The 15,360-nt window shown below is 45.5% G+C and overlaps 1 protein-coding gene across 1 annotated transcript in view; it reads right to left on the minus strand.

The window, feature by feature from the left end:
- Positions 1–7,997: 7,997 nt before the first annotated feature.
- LOC133966346 (pro-neuregulin-3, membrane-bound isoform) overlaps positions 7,998–15,360 on the minus strand; it is a 277,333-nt gene continuing 269,970 nt past the window's right edge. The window contains exons 8-9 of the mRNA XM_062401242.1: positions 13,545–13,730; positions 7,998–8,790 (exon numbers count right to left, since the gene is read on the minus strand). Coding sequence (XP_062257226.1) covers positions 8,142–8,790; positions 13,545–13,730 — 835 coding nt within the window. The 3' untranslated portion in view covers positions 7,998–8,141. The remainder of the gene's footprint in view (positions 8,791–13,544; positions 13,731–15,360) is intronic.

Consider the following 15,360-nt stretch of genomic DNA (forward strand, 5'->3'; position numbering starts at 1 on the left):
CTCCTGGTGGGTATATTTTATTCATAATAAGCACAGCATTAGAAATGTGAGTCAGGTTTCTGCCGCCCTCCTTTCAGCTCACACATTTTTCTCCTCTTTGCTGCTTCTCCAACACTTTCGGTCTCCGGGGGCCATTTTGCAGCGTAGACCATGGAAGTCGACTTAATGTCCTGAACGGTGATTTGTTAGCGTGGACTCCGGTCTCCAGTGGTTCAGATCACACTTCGCTGTTAGGTCACTTTCTGTTGTTTCATGGACTCCATCATCCTCTGCAGTCAGAGCGTGTGTTTCCCCCGGGAGCTGATTTCCACTCTCTTAGTGTTATGAACAGAAACTTCTGCCCGTGTTTTATTGTCGACTTCTCTGCAGCAGGCAGGGACGGTGCAGTAATTACCCATCATTAATTCAAAGCATCATAACAGTGTCACAGTGCTCAGGGAGAAAACCCAAGGGTACGACTGCAGGGGAGACTTGTGGAAGTTAAGAGTCTGCACTTGGAAAGATAACAAAAACAACTCGGATAAGCAGGCGAACAAAAAGCACAAAGGGTCAGACCGAGGCAAAGGGCAGAGAACGAGGGCAAGGTGAAAAACAGGGCAGGTGGAAGAGGGCAGGCTTAGAAAGCAGGGAGCTGATGAGGGAGCAGGTGAGAGCGGAGGAGGTGAGGAGGGAGGGGAAGGAATGAAATGACTAAGAATTAGACAAACAACAGGAAGTAATGAATAAACAAACAAATTAGAAGAATACTCAGAGAGCGTCTAACTCCTCAGGGAAATCTGTTCAGATGTTGTTGAGGAAAGCTGCTGATGTGATTGAAGGAAAAGACAAAAACCTAAAACTGTGATATTGAGGATTTCCTGCAAATTTAGCACGATCCAATACAGTTTGTTTTCTGTAAGATTAACTGTAGTCATCAGAACATGTCAGTCATCTCTTGGTGAAACAACATAACAAATAACATTAGAGTTTATAGATCTGCCAACACACTTATTAAACCAAGTTTAAATTCACCAGATCTGGATTTATTTGGATATTCACCAGATCGCTAACTCATAGATACCAGTCCCCCGAAATATGTCTGTTTTAATTAGGCATATTCAAGATGCATGAAATATTCTCTGAGAAATTAATGAAATTGTTTTAAAATGTCCGATTTCACAATGTCACCCAGGAGTTCCTGGATAAAAAGCAATTCATGGACACAAGGAAACTGAAAGAAGATCGTGGTTCAGCTTTCATATCGTGTTGCTCCAGGAGAAGTAGTCACATCAACTGTTTCTGCAGCGGTTTATAGAAATCACCCTCACGCTAACTCCATCTTGGACGTGGTCCTGTTGCTGTGGAGGAGGAGGAGGAGGAGGAGGAGGAGGAGGAGGAGGAGGAGGAGGAGGAGGAGGAGGAGGAGGAGGAGGAGATGTAGGGAGCTGGAGGGAAACAGCTTCGAGGCTGATTAGTAATTTGCATCCATTTGAATTTCAGGGCGACTTGTTGTGAACCAGAAGGGAGGAGCCTCTTAGTTTTATCATTTTAAGGTTAATAGAGTGAAGAACAAACCATTAGATAGAAGCAAGGGAGTGCTGGGCCGAGGGTGTAATGGATGAAGATCCCCGTGATTAAACTTAAGCTGAGCTCTACTTACTGTCTCACTCTCTGGACACACAGGATCTACAGCCACAGGAAGCTGACCTCATCTAAATGAATCCTTTACAGGAATTAAAAAACAGACAAATGTGTCAGAGGAGAAATCAGACCTTTTCTTATTCCGCTCACACGATCAGCTTGCTTCAGCACAACCAAGCCAGTGGAGCCTTCTGGGCTAAACGTGCTGATCTGAATATCACTTTATATGTAAATTGCCGTGATTAATTCATCAAAAATACTGACAAAGAAACATGGATGAGATTCTGCTGACCTCAGGAAATCCATCCATCTGTGGTTCAGTGTTTTGCTTCGTCAAGTTTTTTTTTTTTTTTATCTTGTTTGATCCCAATGAAGTAAAAATCATTTCTCACATTATTAAGTTGTTCATTCTTCTGTGGATCAATGCTTGGTTTTCTGTGAGAAACGATTTAAACATCCCATCAGGCTTCATATTTTAAATCACTTGTCAATATTACAAACAAAAGTTAAACACGTTGTGCATCTTGTGAGTGAATGAGAGGATCAGCAGATGAATGAGTTGTGTCCTGATTCAGAGGCCGGATCCTTCAGAGGACGAAGACTGCAAAGACTAAACCGAAATGAGATGGTCTGGTCTTCTTCTTGCATCACCGGCTTTTCCCACTGTTCCCATTCCATTGTTAGCTACAGACGCTGGGATAGCTAGTATCTTAGCATCATCACTGCTGCACAATGAATCCTGGGATAGAAAGGATCTGGTGTTAGTCCTCAGGTTTAGGACGATAAGGACGTATTTGTTTTAAAGAGATATCGAAGGATGTTTGTCTCCTTCCATCCAAACATTTAAAGAAAATACTGCATCATGTTTACTCACTTCTTATTGGTCCTTCTCTGATTTGACAAACAGGTGAACTCTGACCTTTGCCCGTGGGAATACGATGTAGTAAACCTGTGTGTATGTGTGTATGTGTGTGTGTGGGTGTGTGTGTGTGTTACACATCTACATTACTCACCAACCTCAATAAAAAGGTTATTTGAGGTTTCTACATTTGGCTTCTTTAAGCCCGGCTGAGTTGAAGCAGGGAAGTTAGAGTTGACGTGAGCAGAAACGTGTCAGGAACCATCAGCGTATGAGACGGACATGAAGGCGAATATCTGTAACATGCTGCTCAGCGCGTGGAGGAAAGTTGTGCGTCTTAAATTTGGACGGATGTGTGTCTGTCATGTTTCGCTCGCTGCTCACGATCAACCGGATCAGAATGTGTCTACTGCCTTTGATGGGAGCTTCTCGCACGTCTCGCGTTTCCCTCAAAATAAAGTAGTTCTTGAAAAGTGCTGAAACTGGAAGTAACAGAATCGTCTCTGCTTCAAGTCTGAGGTTTATGTTTGTAGTGAGGGAGCAATTGACACATCCCGATGTATCCTAATAACACAACCACACACAGACACACACACACACAAATACACTCGCCCCCAGCTGATCCTGATATTAGCAAACGATTCCTGCAAACCAGAGAAGAGTTGGTCCTGGATACACAACTCATCTAAGCCCATTGTGGTCGTCAGGATTTGTGTTTTCTTTTCCAGAGAGAAGTTCAATGCACGAAAACATCAGCTGTGACAAGTGGAATTGAAAGGCTTTCATGTTGATACTGAAAGGGATTACATCAGCTCTGAGAGTTTGAAGGGAAGGTTTTTGTTCCAGTAGATAAACTCTGCCCTTGGAGAACAAGCTGAGTGAACAAGGTAGAACAAACACACAGTTTAGAAAAGCCCAGTGACACTCACACGTCTAAACACATCGACCTGGTCATCAGGATTTCAGCTTCTTCTTCTTCTCTGTTGTCACCGGGGTCCGGATCACGTCATCAACACGCCCGCTCGCTTTCAGTGACTTCTGCCGACACGTCGACGGTGCATTGCTCAAGGGATATGGCAGAGTAACATCTGTTAACGTCCGGTCCAACTGATTCAGGAATTTGCGTTGTCAGGGTTGCTGCATGTGTGTGAAAGCCTGATTGGATTGGCTCTTCTTCACGCTCGCACTCTGTGCTCTGGATTATCGCCACGCTAACAGCGTTTCAGCCCCCCCCCCCCCCCACCTCGATGTTTCTGGCTCTTTCCACCTGTCTCTGAGTTGAGCCAGTTCAAAGCACCTTTCAAATCAAAGCATCGTTGCATCACTGGTGTTTGTTTTGTAGCCGTCCAGGCACCGGGGGATTGAGTGAAGACAGGTGGGAACGGTAAAGAAAGAGATGTTAACACAGGAGAGCATGCACGCACACACAAACATACACAAGGGAAGAACGTGCACGTCGGTCTACACACACACACACAGGCTCACAAATGTTCCTGGTATCTGGGCTCAACAACAGTGAACTGGCGTGCAGCTGCCTGCTCTGGCTGGAAAGAGCTGCAGCTCTTATCTCTCTGGCCTGATGGTCTAACCTCAACTGGCTGCCACAACACACATGCACACGCACACGAACACGCACACACACGCACACGCACACACAGACACACACACACACACACACACACACACACACACACACTCACACACACACACACACACACACATACACAGGACTGGTCTTATCCGACCAATAAATAAATCTAAGCTTTGTTTCGGGAGGAGAGGTGAAGGGGGAGCACCGACAGTCAGTAGTGTTACACACACTGCATGCCTGCAGACACACACAAACACACACACACAGCTCGTTTCACAAAGACACGCCAGACACATTTGCATTTATAGATTTTCACTTTGTATTCATTTAAAAATGAAAAATGAAAGTGTTTTCCTTTTGAAATTTTACTTTTCTTGATAAGAAAAATAAACGCTGAACAAAAAGTGAGCATTGTCAGATCAATTTAAACCACAATGTGACTTAAACATGAACAAAATATGGGGAAAAGTCGTCTGCGTCAATAAATTGACAATTAATGGTTCAATTTAAAGTGTGTTTGCTATTTTAAAATCCCATTTTCACATGAATGTCTATATGGGTTGTTTTAATTCAGAAATTTAATCCAAAATAAGCCCTGATAACCTCTATTCTTTAAAATAAGCCTATAGACCCCTCCATCTGCACACACACACACACACACACACACACACAGACACACACACACACACACACACACACACACACACACACACACACACACACACACACACAGAGACCTTATAGAGTTTGACTGTAATGAAGAAAGGACGATAGACTCTCCCTCACTCCTCCTTCCGTCCCTGTGATGGTAGTAAACCAGCAGGATGTGAAGCTGTGAGCAGTGTTCAATTAATGGCACATGTAGAAAACCATTTAAAGATGTTCGGAGAGGAGACGCCTGTGTGAAATGAGTCCCCCCCCCTCCTCCTCTCCACTGTTGTATAATTACTGATGCTCAGATGTACATTGTGCTGAAGCCTCTGAATGTCAGGAGGGACTTCCTGAAGGTGCAGTAATAACTTCTACAGGTCCTGTCAATTAAAAAAGGTCGATCCTGTTTGGCCTTGACTCTCAGGGCACGGTCACACACGCAGGCAGAGGCAAGGGGAATATCAGGAAGCAAATGTTTTATGCTGCGTTCACACCGAGCCAGAATCTAGTTTTGGCCGCACCTTGTGAATGCAGCATTATGTTTATAAAAGGATCTCATATTAAATTACCTTTCAGAATATTCTGCAAAAGAAATATGAAGTCAACGCACCTGATTCTGAAGATTCTTCTGGTTTCGGGTAAGAAAACAAATCCAGACAATGCTTGCAGACTTTTATCTCTTAAAAGCTCATACACTGATTACAGTCGGTCAAACAAAGAAAGTCACATATTTTTTGCACGGTGTCTGTGCACAGACACACATCAACCTCCACAGCTCAGCAGTGTTGGTGCTGGAAGGGGACATTGTGGAACTCATGGGACGCGAGTATCAAATAACCAGAACTGTTGCAGTTCAACAGTTTGATATAGAAAAGAGCCTTTTTCCAGGGTTCAATGGCAGTATGGCAAAGGAAGCCTTCAATAGAAAGTGGGAGAAAGAAGGAGATAAAGCTCTTGGCTGTAGTTTTTTGTGTGAAGGTGCGTTTGAATAGAATCCAGCCTTTTCATTCAGGCATTTATAAAAAAAAAAGAAGGGCAGAGGTGAAGCTATGAATGTCTCAGCTACTGTGAAATGATCATGAGTGTTGCATTACTGAGTCACTCGTCTCTGAGCCGACGTGCACTGATCACACACACCAGAGAGAACCATGTGAAACACAACGTGGCCAGAAGAAGTGGTTTGATGTTATCTGGGACTTGAGCAACATTCGGTTCATGGGGGGACGACTTGTTTGAGCTTTTCACTGCAGGACTTATTTTTCATATCACAACATAGAGCATCCAGGAGTCAGTCTTACATCTGTGTCTCCCCCCCCCCCCCCCCCCCCAGCCCCCTTTTCAGTCACTTCTCTGAGAATAAAAGCTCTGAAACAAAAGTTGCTACTCAGGCCTCGAGCTTTCACAATAAAACCGGATAATCAAGTTCCTTTACTCAGATATAACAGCAGAAATTCAAATATTAGTTTCCGAATTGAATATGTGCCCAACAAAAGCCTCAACTCTTCTACCTTGAGGACAAATTCCTCCCAGTTTCCTCCCATCTGTGTCCTTTTTATAATTTAAATTGTATTAATCTAAACCACTATGAGCTAATCGTGTTTGTAAAAGCCTCATTCGTGTAATTTTCATTTACATTATGCAAGAAATAAAAGTATTAAATGCTGTTTCCTGCTGAGATGAAAACCTGTGATGTGGATTTGAACGACTCGGACGTGTCGACACCAGACTCTGGTCATGGACGAGCTGTATGGATTTGGGAATGACACCATATCATAAACATATGATGTGTGTGTATCCTGAAACTGAACTTCCCTCACAGTTAAAATAAAGCACTCTGTGTGTAGCACAGACTGAATAAAGATGGATGACGCGTCTCAACTTCCATCCCAAAATGAAGCCAACGAATCTCAGATATGGATTTAATAGATAATAACTAAATGAAACCAGTAACTTGAACATCGGACGGATCCTTTAGATTGTTTGTGAGCTTCACTGCAGCCGATTAGGATTTGGCTTCAATTTGTGGGAGCTGCCATGGGCGTCCATCTTTATCTACAGTCCGTGGTGGATACCGACCCGGGGGTTCCTGGAAGCCGTCGCACCAGGCCGTGTGTGAAAAGCCACAGATTACCCAGCATGCACGCTGGACAGGATGCTCAAAATGTTGTCCAAGCAACCCACGATAAAACAGCTGTTACTTTGAGAGTTGTCACCATTTTTTTTTTTTTTTTTTTACTTATTGTCACCAGAAACATTTGGCTGCAGCTTCAAACAGATTCAAAAGCTTCCGATTCATAGGATACAACATAGAGACATTTATTTCTTGTTTCAATCCCCAAAAACCATGTGGTTCTCCCCCTCCCCCCCCCCCCATCAGCCCCAGAAAGCAGCATTGTTCATTAATAACCAAAAATGGAAAAACAACATCAACTAAAAAAAAGTCTGATTAGCTCCTGTGGTGCTTCCTATCCCTCCGTCCGTCCCGTGTCCTTCTCTCCACTCGTCCACCCAACTGAAACATAATGCACAGGTGAGTGTGTGTGTATCCGCATGTGTGAAAATATCATTTGTAACAAAAAAGAAAAAATCTAGATCGATTCGAAACACTCATCGAAAGGGAGTCAGCGTCTCGAGCTGTCTTTGACAATCTGTCCTCCCCAATCTGAGTGAACAAGAAGAAGACGTCTTTTCCTGGTTTCTCCTCTTCTTCCTCCTCTTCTTCCTCTTCTTCTTCCTCTTCCCCCAGCACCGACACCCACTCTCTCTCTCTCTCACACAAACACACTTAGAGCCGAGGAGCGTTAGTTTTGAGTCGTGAACCCTCATTCTTGGCGGGGTTAGAAAGGATTTCAAAAGGCAAGAGGAGGCGGAGAGAGCGGTGCGGCGGCTCCTCCCCCGGCGGTTCGATTCTGAACCCGTGGCCCGTGGATGTGCGGTGGGACGTTAGAACTGAGCCGGAACCAAAACGTGACACAGTTAATACAAAACAGGGAGAAGAAAAAAAGAAAAATAATTACATCATTCCTGTGCTCGTCAACTTTGCACTTGGTCACTTTTTGAATTCCATATATTTATATCCATATATATTTATATATATTTATATATTCTTTTTACAATTAAAAACACCATGGATTTGACAGACTATTTGGTTTCTTTTTGTCTAAGTGTTTCTCTTGTTTTGTAAATAAATGCATGTAAATATTTTTTTCTCTTTTTCCCACACTGTCAGTTGGTGAAGGCGCCCCCCCCCCCCTCTCCCTCCCCCCCAGTGTCTGGATCCGCACGTTATGCATATCATCGGCATATTTTCACAATTTTCCATATTACATCTTTTTTTTCAATTAGGCATTCCCGTTACAGAACACCACAGTCCGTCAAACACTATCAAACCGAAAGGTGAATGTCCTAAATGGAGTCCTCTCATTGGCCGGCGTGGCCCAGGTCTCTGTGTGATAGGCTGGGGCTGAGTAGCTGGGTCTGCGTTGGTCCGTTACAGCTCAGCACGCCAGCGCCTCCTCCGATAAGGTTCAGGAAGCAAACTGTTTCTCTGGCCGCCACTCCGCCGCTGCTGACCCCGCCCTCCTCCTGCTTCCTGTGAGCCTGGGTCAACGCCCTGAGCTGCTCCTGCGCCTCCTCCAGGAGCAGCGCCACCTCGTCCTGCTGCTGGCCAATGACGGGCGAGCAGGAAGAAGAGGACCTCCCCCTCCTCTCGTCCTTGCAGGGCGTGGCTCCGCAGGGGACGGACTTAGCGGCGGCCCCCGGAGGGACACTGGTTTGCATACACGACACCTCGTTGTCCTGCTGACACTGGACGGACGGGATGATGGGGATGGAGCAGGAGCGAAAGGGAGGAGGCGGGGAGTGGCCTAGGCGGCGGCCGGGCCTCCGCAGGCTGCGGTTGGCGGGACTCGAACCGTTGTGCTCGGACGGAGCACATGGGCCTGAACGTACCGCAGAGCCACCGCTCCAAGGGGACAGGGACGTCGTCTCCATGAGGACAGGAGCTTGCATATGAAGGAGGGCATCTCGTCGGGGGTCCTCGCCCTGGTTCCCTCCCTGTGTTTGGCAGCTGGGGGGGGGGGACAGGGACGGACAAGACACAGACAAACAGACAAGAGAGGGAACAAATGTTATTAAACTGGAGAGAACTTCCCTGAGAGGAGAAGTCATTCCGTCTTTGAGACTGATTTCAACTCCTTCGTCTTTTCAGTCTCCGCCCTCTGACACTTCACAGGCTAACTGAAAGGCAGGAAGACGAGTCTGACGTCTTTCTCTCTTCTCTTTATATCCGAGTCTGTGCACACACAAAATAACTCCCCCCCAAAAAACCCTCTGCTTCTTTATATAAGTGTGAGGTAACGGCGAGTTCACTTCTTTTATATTATTGATTTAATGACTCTAATCAAGCTGGAAATAAGGAGTGTTGTTGAGAGTTGAAGGCGTTGAGCGTTGGTCAAGGACGTGTGCTCCAATCAGACGTCACGTGTGCTCATTCTAACGATTTCTTCCCCCCCACCCACCCGCCCCCCCTTCCCTTTCAGCAGCTCCAGTTTTAGGTCAAGACCGTTTGCTTTGTTTGAAAACCCGTCCCGAGTCTGTCTCGCTCAGTGATTGTGTAACTCCTCTGATTCAAGTCATGAAAGGTTGGTATTCTCTAAATTTAAAGTTTATTATCAGTCGAACCTGCAACGTGCTCGTCTGTTCCCTCAAACCTTTTCTCATCTCTTTTCTTTTGCAGCTGTGTGTTGCCTGATCTGTTCTGAGCGTCCTGCTTATTCTGTCCCTCTGTAGCTTTGGGTCTCTGCTCGTTGGTCAACGTCCCTGTGGTCAAAAAAACTCAATAAAAACTTTTGGTGGTGACGTCCACAGCAACACTTGCATTGACATGACACAAGAAACCAGATCACAGGAAGTAATCTCAAAGGGGGAAAAAAGGAAAATCAGTTTCCATTCACTGCATCAACCCGGAGACACAGGTGAAAATAAGAGTAGTTTCATATTCTGCCCATGCAGTGAATTATATCCAGTGCAAATATTCCAGATTTCTACTGCTCTGACATGTTACGACAGAAACCGACCAACGAATGCTGATATTGGCTGATTCTGCAAAACCCTGAATTACATCTATATGACATTGCAAGAACAAGAAATGAGTGGGGAAGGTGTGTGGGATGACACAGCTCCTTGGCAAAGCTAAAAGTAGAATGTCTCTCAGTGAAGGGAACTCAACCTACACACACATATTACCACTGTTATTCCTTTTCTAGGCTGATGTTTGTGTTACATGAGAAAGAAATGTGTTTCTCGAGCTGATGAGACCTCGTCGCTCCGGCTTCTTTTACTTATTTCAAACACTATGTTTCCTTTTCCTCTGACATTTAAATAAACTGTTCGAAGAGGAACCTGTAACATCAGAGAAAACACTGATGATTCTTCTGGATCTTTTGAGCTTAGTGCAAATATAAACTCCTTCCAGGTCCTTTTCGCTGACCCAGTGTTTTATATATGAAGTGTGTTCTCTGCATGTGGCTCCTGTTTAGTAACATAAGAATAAATCCCTGATCAGACATAATCTCTGTCTCCCTCTCTGAGACTGACCATTGTTATCAGCGTCTAAATCCAGCTGCGTTCCAGAGCGGTGTCTCATTATCTTTATGTAATAATTCTATTCCTCTGCAGAGTCTACGGCTGTTTCCGCCACATCAATATTCAACTTCTGTGCCCCCTCCCTTGTTATACCCCCCCCAACCCGCCCTCCCCACACACACACACTTAAATTTCCCATCAAGGTGTGTGAAAATAGAAGGTGGGTGGAGAAGGTGCTTTTCCAGACTCAAAGGAAATCACATCCTCGGTTTTTATCGCCGCAGTATTTTTCCGAGACGTGAAAACCTCTTCCCCCGGAAAACCACGGTGGAGATTTAGCGAGCGGCCCACGGAGAGGATCCCCCGAGCGATAAGGGCGGATGATGTGAGGGTGCTAATTCCCAAGATAACATTCACAGACAAATCTCTCTTTTGATGTGTTGAAACACAATCAGATTGCGAGATTCTATGAAGCAGAGTTCAAATATAGACCCTGGAGCGACACGGGGGGGGGGGGGGGGGGGGGGGGGGGGGGGGGGGGGGGTGTGGGCATTACACAGAGATGGTGTACGAGCGAGGTGAGATAAGTGACCGGGCACTTCTCTTTGTAACGGGGGGGCTCATTACATATACATGTGTTAACCGATATGTTATTAATCCGTCCCCCTGCAGATCCTTTCTCCAAAGATCTCATCTGTTCGCCGCTAAAGAGAAAAACATGTAATGTGATGCAGTGACCTTGTAACACTGTGAAATGTTCCAGAGAGGCAGAGCATGAGCGTTTACACGTCTGTGGGAGTGCACGCCCACACACACAAGCTGCATTCGTGTGTGTGTGTGTGTGTGTGTTTGTGTGTCACTAAACAAACTGACAGAGGGAGAAACTGGTGAGCTAGTAACTGAAATAAATAAATGAAAAAGATGCAAACAGTGGACAAAACTACAGAAATGCGTGCACTCTCTCCGTCAGCTGTTTTGTTTTTGGAGACAGCTTTATCTTAAAATAGTCGTAACAACACGGGACGCTCTCTCTCCCTGTCAGACATTTTGTTGAGATAACACTGGGCTTCTCTAAGAGGCACGGAAGAGAACGGGCAACCTTTCTTTAAAACTGTCACATGCTATCTGCACGATCCTCCATCACATCCTTTCCCAGCTGCTGGAGATTTATTTACTTCTTTTACTATTTTTCTCTCTATTTCTGTTCCCGCGACCCCCCCCCCCCCCCCCGCCCCCGTGCGTCCATCTGCTGTTCTGTGAAATCTTACATCGGAGAGTGAATGAGTGAGTAAGTGACTGACTGAGTGAGTGAGTGTAGGTCAGTGACTCAGCGTTTGTGAGTGTTTGTGTGAGTGTGTGTGAGTGTGAGTCTCTCATCGTGGGACTGATTGAATGGTGTGAGTGAGCAAACATGACCTCCTGCCTTTCTGCAGAACCTGTTCATCAGTGCGTCACAAATTTATGTCTGAGGTCAACGCAGCATCTGTGCCATGGTCGGTTCTGTGCCGTGTGCTCCGGCAGCATTAGAACCAAACAAAGGAAGAATCTGTGCCGACTCAAGGACACCTCAGAGACCAGGAGGGATTTGGACCAATGACAGGACACCTGAGTGACAGTTTGACAGAGTGGAGTGGCCCTTTGTCACATGGGCTGACCACAGGCTCATGTGGGGCCTCACACAGTACTCTGACCAGACACTCACAAATATCTCTGTGACCCAGATGTTAGTGGTTTTGTTTGACCAGTGGAAAAGGGGCTTCATGGGGACTGTGGATGACCAGAGGGGCACTGGGAGTGACCAAAGAACCCCTCGGTCCAACCAGAGGGAATTCACATAAATTGTGAGCCAATTAAACCTGAACGTGTCCTGGGATCAGATTTGAGATGCATGTGGCCACATTGTCTTCGCTGAGCCATTGAGATCATATCTCTGAGGACAGATGTTACAGCCAGATGTGAGTGGGACCTGTGGGTGACCAGAGGGGTCCTGGGTGGTGCAGAGCATGAAGCAGCAGGTTTTAAATAATGCTTCACACAACATGAGCACTGAGAAGACTCAGTGCCCCCGAATCTCCTGCATGATGTTCACACAAATGATTCAAATATGTGTGGGAGTGTGATTTCTGTCCACCAGCGTCTATCTCCTCTTCTTACTTCTATTAGTATGCATGTGGGTCATGTGGAGCTTTACCCTGAGCTGGTTCTACTGGAACCTGTGAGCCTGAAGTGAGGCTCGCCTGCCCAGGTGGTGAAAGCACTGACTCATGACCCACCAAAGAAAAAAGAAAATGGGTCAAAGCACAGCGGCTCTCTCACTGAATGCATTTTCCTGTTAATCGTCTCCACTGATCATTTGCATTTCCCCCGGCTGCAGCAGATGCAGTTTCTCCTGCGCTGGGCGACCCTGTCGGTGTTTCATTGTTGATCTAACTCCTAGGACGACACATTAAAAATCAGAGAATCTGAATTAGATGGAGGCGTGACTGAAGGCGAGAGAGAGAGAGAGAGAGAGAGAGAGGGGGAAGTGGACGAGCAGCCGGTTTCAAAGCACAAGCACCAGACGAAGCCTTTCCTCTGAACTCGTGCCACGGCACCGCAGACCACAACATTACGTGACCTTGTTTTCTATCTTTGCTCAGCCGATTGGAAAACAAAGACACGAGGGAGAGTGAAGGAGGTTAAAATAAGAAATGGTGTCTTCTTCTTCTTACTATCATTTGTTTCCTGTTAAATATCCAGCTTGAAATGAAATCCAAAGCTTTGTCCACGGCCGTCCTCTGTTTTTCAGTGAGTGGGTTTCTTTAGAAGAGACTCATTGAGGAGACAAAGACAGAAAGAAGGAGCTGAGGATGTTAATGATGTAATAACGTCATCTGTGAGTCTGTCTTCAGAGGCAGAGCCAGTGGATATGAATAGATTTCAAAGTTTGCACACATTCATGGACCAGATACAACTGATTATTTTCTAGATAAACCTTCTTGGATAATGTGATACTTCCAGGTGACATATTCAGTTTGAAGTTTTACTCTAATGTTCAGAAAACTCTTCCCTCAGATCGTCATTTGCTGCAGCTCCTCTTTTCAGCCTCTGTCTGAAAATGTGTCTTTAGCCCCTGTCTCTTTAAGGCCCTCCCCCTTATGAAGCTCACTCTGCTCTGATTGGCCAGCCCTCCATTGTGATTGGTCTATTGTATTGCATCTACAATCAACCTAGAGACCCTCAGTAAGTTCTCCTCACCTTCTTTGTGCCTCAGCTTCCTTCTCGGTGGAGTCGACTTCCTGCAGGTGTTGGTAGGCGGGGCCTGAAAACTTGGACACTCCCATTGGATTTAGCCTTCCCCTGGGAATGGGCGGGGTCCTGCGGGACGCTGACCAATGGGCTGCCCGGGTTTTCTGATCTGGGCTCTGAGACAAGGAGCCACTCCTATGAAAAATAAATAAAAACATGCAGAAGTTATTGTTAAAATTCATTGCTCATTTAAGTTATAAATATAAAGCTGTTTTAGCTGAGACAAAAGATAAAAGTCTAAACAGTTCCTTTTAAAACGTATACGTATTAATATCAATTATTATCTAGTGGAAATGAAATGTATGTTTCTAGTTTCTGGAGAAGATCAGTGTCGTTAATAATAACTGTTGGTCTTACTGGTTGTACAGCTTTAAGAAAATGTGTAAATATATTTTGACTTTCTTCACTGAATCGGCTTCATGCTGCTCTCACAATTTGATGCCCCCCCCTCCTCTCAGTGTCCTGGCTGTGAGCCCTGAGTCATATTTAACTCTGAAGAACAGATTTGCCTCTGAAAACCGGCTGGAAGCTCTTCTTATAGGGAGCCACTTAATAGTATTGGCAGACTTTGACATAAAGGGAGATTTTTCGGAAACACAGAATGAGCCTGGGCCCGTTTCTCTCTGCTTGTTTTGGACGATGGTTTCCCAAACACTGTCTGATATTCTCATGATAATGCCCGAGTCTATGCATAAGCTGATGAGACTGCAAACAAATAAATCCTGATCGCCAAGTGAGGATGTGGTTTGTGGTGAGAGCTGCAGACTTCCAGCCAAATCATCCAGAGATCAACTGAGAGAGGAGGAGAAGGAGGAGGAGGAGGAAGAGGAGGAGGAGGAAGAAACAGGAGTTTGGCCAAAAGGTTACAGAAGAGGTTTTGTAGTTGGAAAGTTGTCTGATCGAGGTTTCTGGCTCGTCCATGAAAATCTCTTTTGAAATATCGCCTGGATTCCCTTGAAAACTGGTGATTAACCCTCGGCTGCTGTGGAGCTGCTCTGAGGTAAGAGGTAGGAAATCAGAGGCGTGCTGCGCGGCCCTCAGGTGTGAGCGCCGGTGAACTGAACCGCGATGAAAGAGAACAAAGGTCAAAACATGAGATCCGTGCACATTTTCTTCATCTCTCCCTGGATCAGTGGAAGGTTCAAAAAAGGATTTATTTCATGTTAAATCCAAAATGAAGCTTTCTCGCTCACCTGGGGCGGAGGTTCATATCTCATTCACTGCACATGAGACTGAAACGGTAAAATTACTCCTATTAATGTTATATAAATTAACAGGAAACCAGTCGTTAATCTGCAGGAGCTCCCTTCTCTTTGACTCAGCTCTGTGAACGTGCTATTGTAAAATCCAGCCCTGGCAAAGATTCACATTTGAACCACTGAATTAGCCACTTGTGTGTGTGTATGTGTGTGTGTGTGTGTGTGTGTGTGTGTGTGTGTGTGTGTGTGTGTGTGTGTGTGTGTGTTGCTCCTGATGAACATGCCAAAGCCCAGAAAGCTCCTACACGCCACTGAGCACTGTGAGAAATTATCTTTCTGGAATTTACATGTTTGCGCCGGCTCATGAATTCCCGTGCATTTGCTTCCCATCTTATCTCGGTCCCATCGCCTCTGTGTTCACGACTGTTATAGTTACGCTTATTAACATGTTTATGGCTTTAATCATAATTACTATCATTCTTCCGTAAATCAGCAATTAGCTCTGGCTGCAATGTGGATAATTCAATTTCTCTCTTCACTGCGCCTCCGGCTGATTATAGGAGAGG

The sequence above is a fragment of the Platichthys flesus genome, chromosome 12 (assembly GCF_949316205.1).
Source record: "Platichthys flesus chromosome 12, fPlaFle2.1, whole genome shotgun sequence".
Taxonomy (NCBI): domain Eukaryota; kingdom Metazoa; phylum Chordata; class Actinopteri; order Pleuronectiformes; family Pleuronectidae; genus Platichthys; species Platichthys flesus.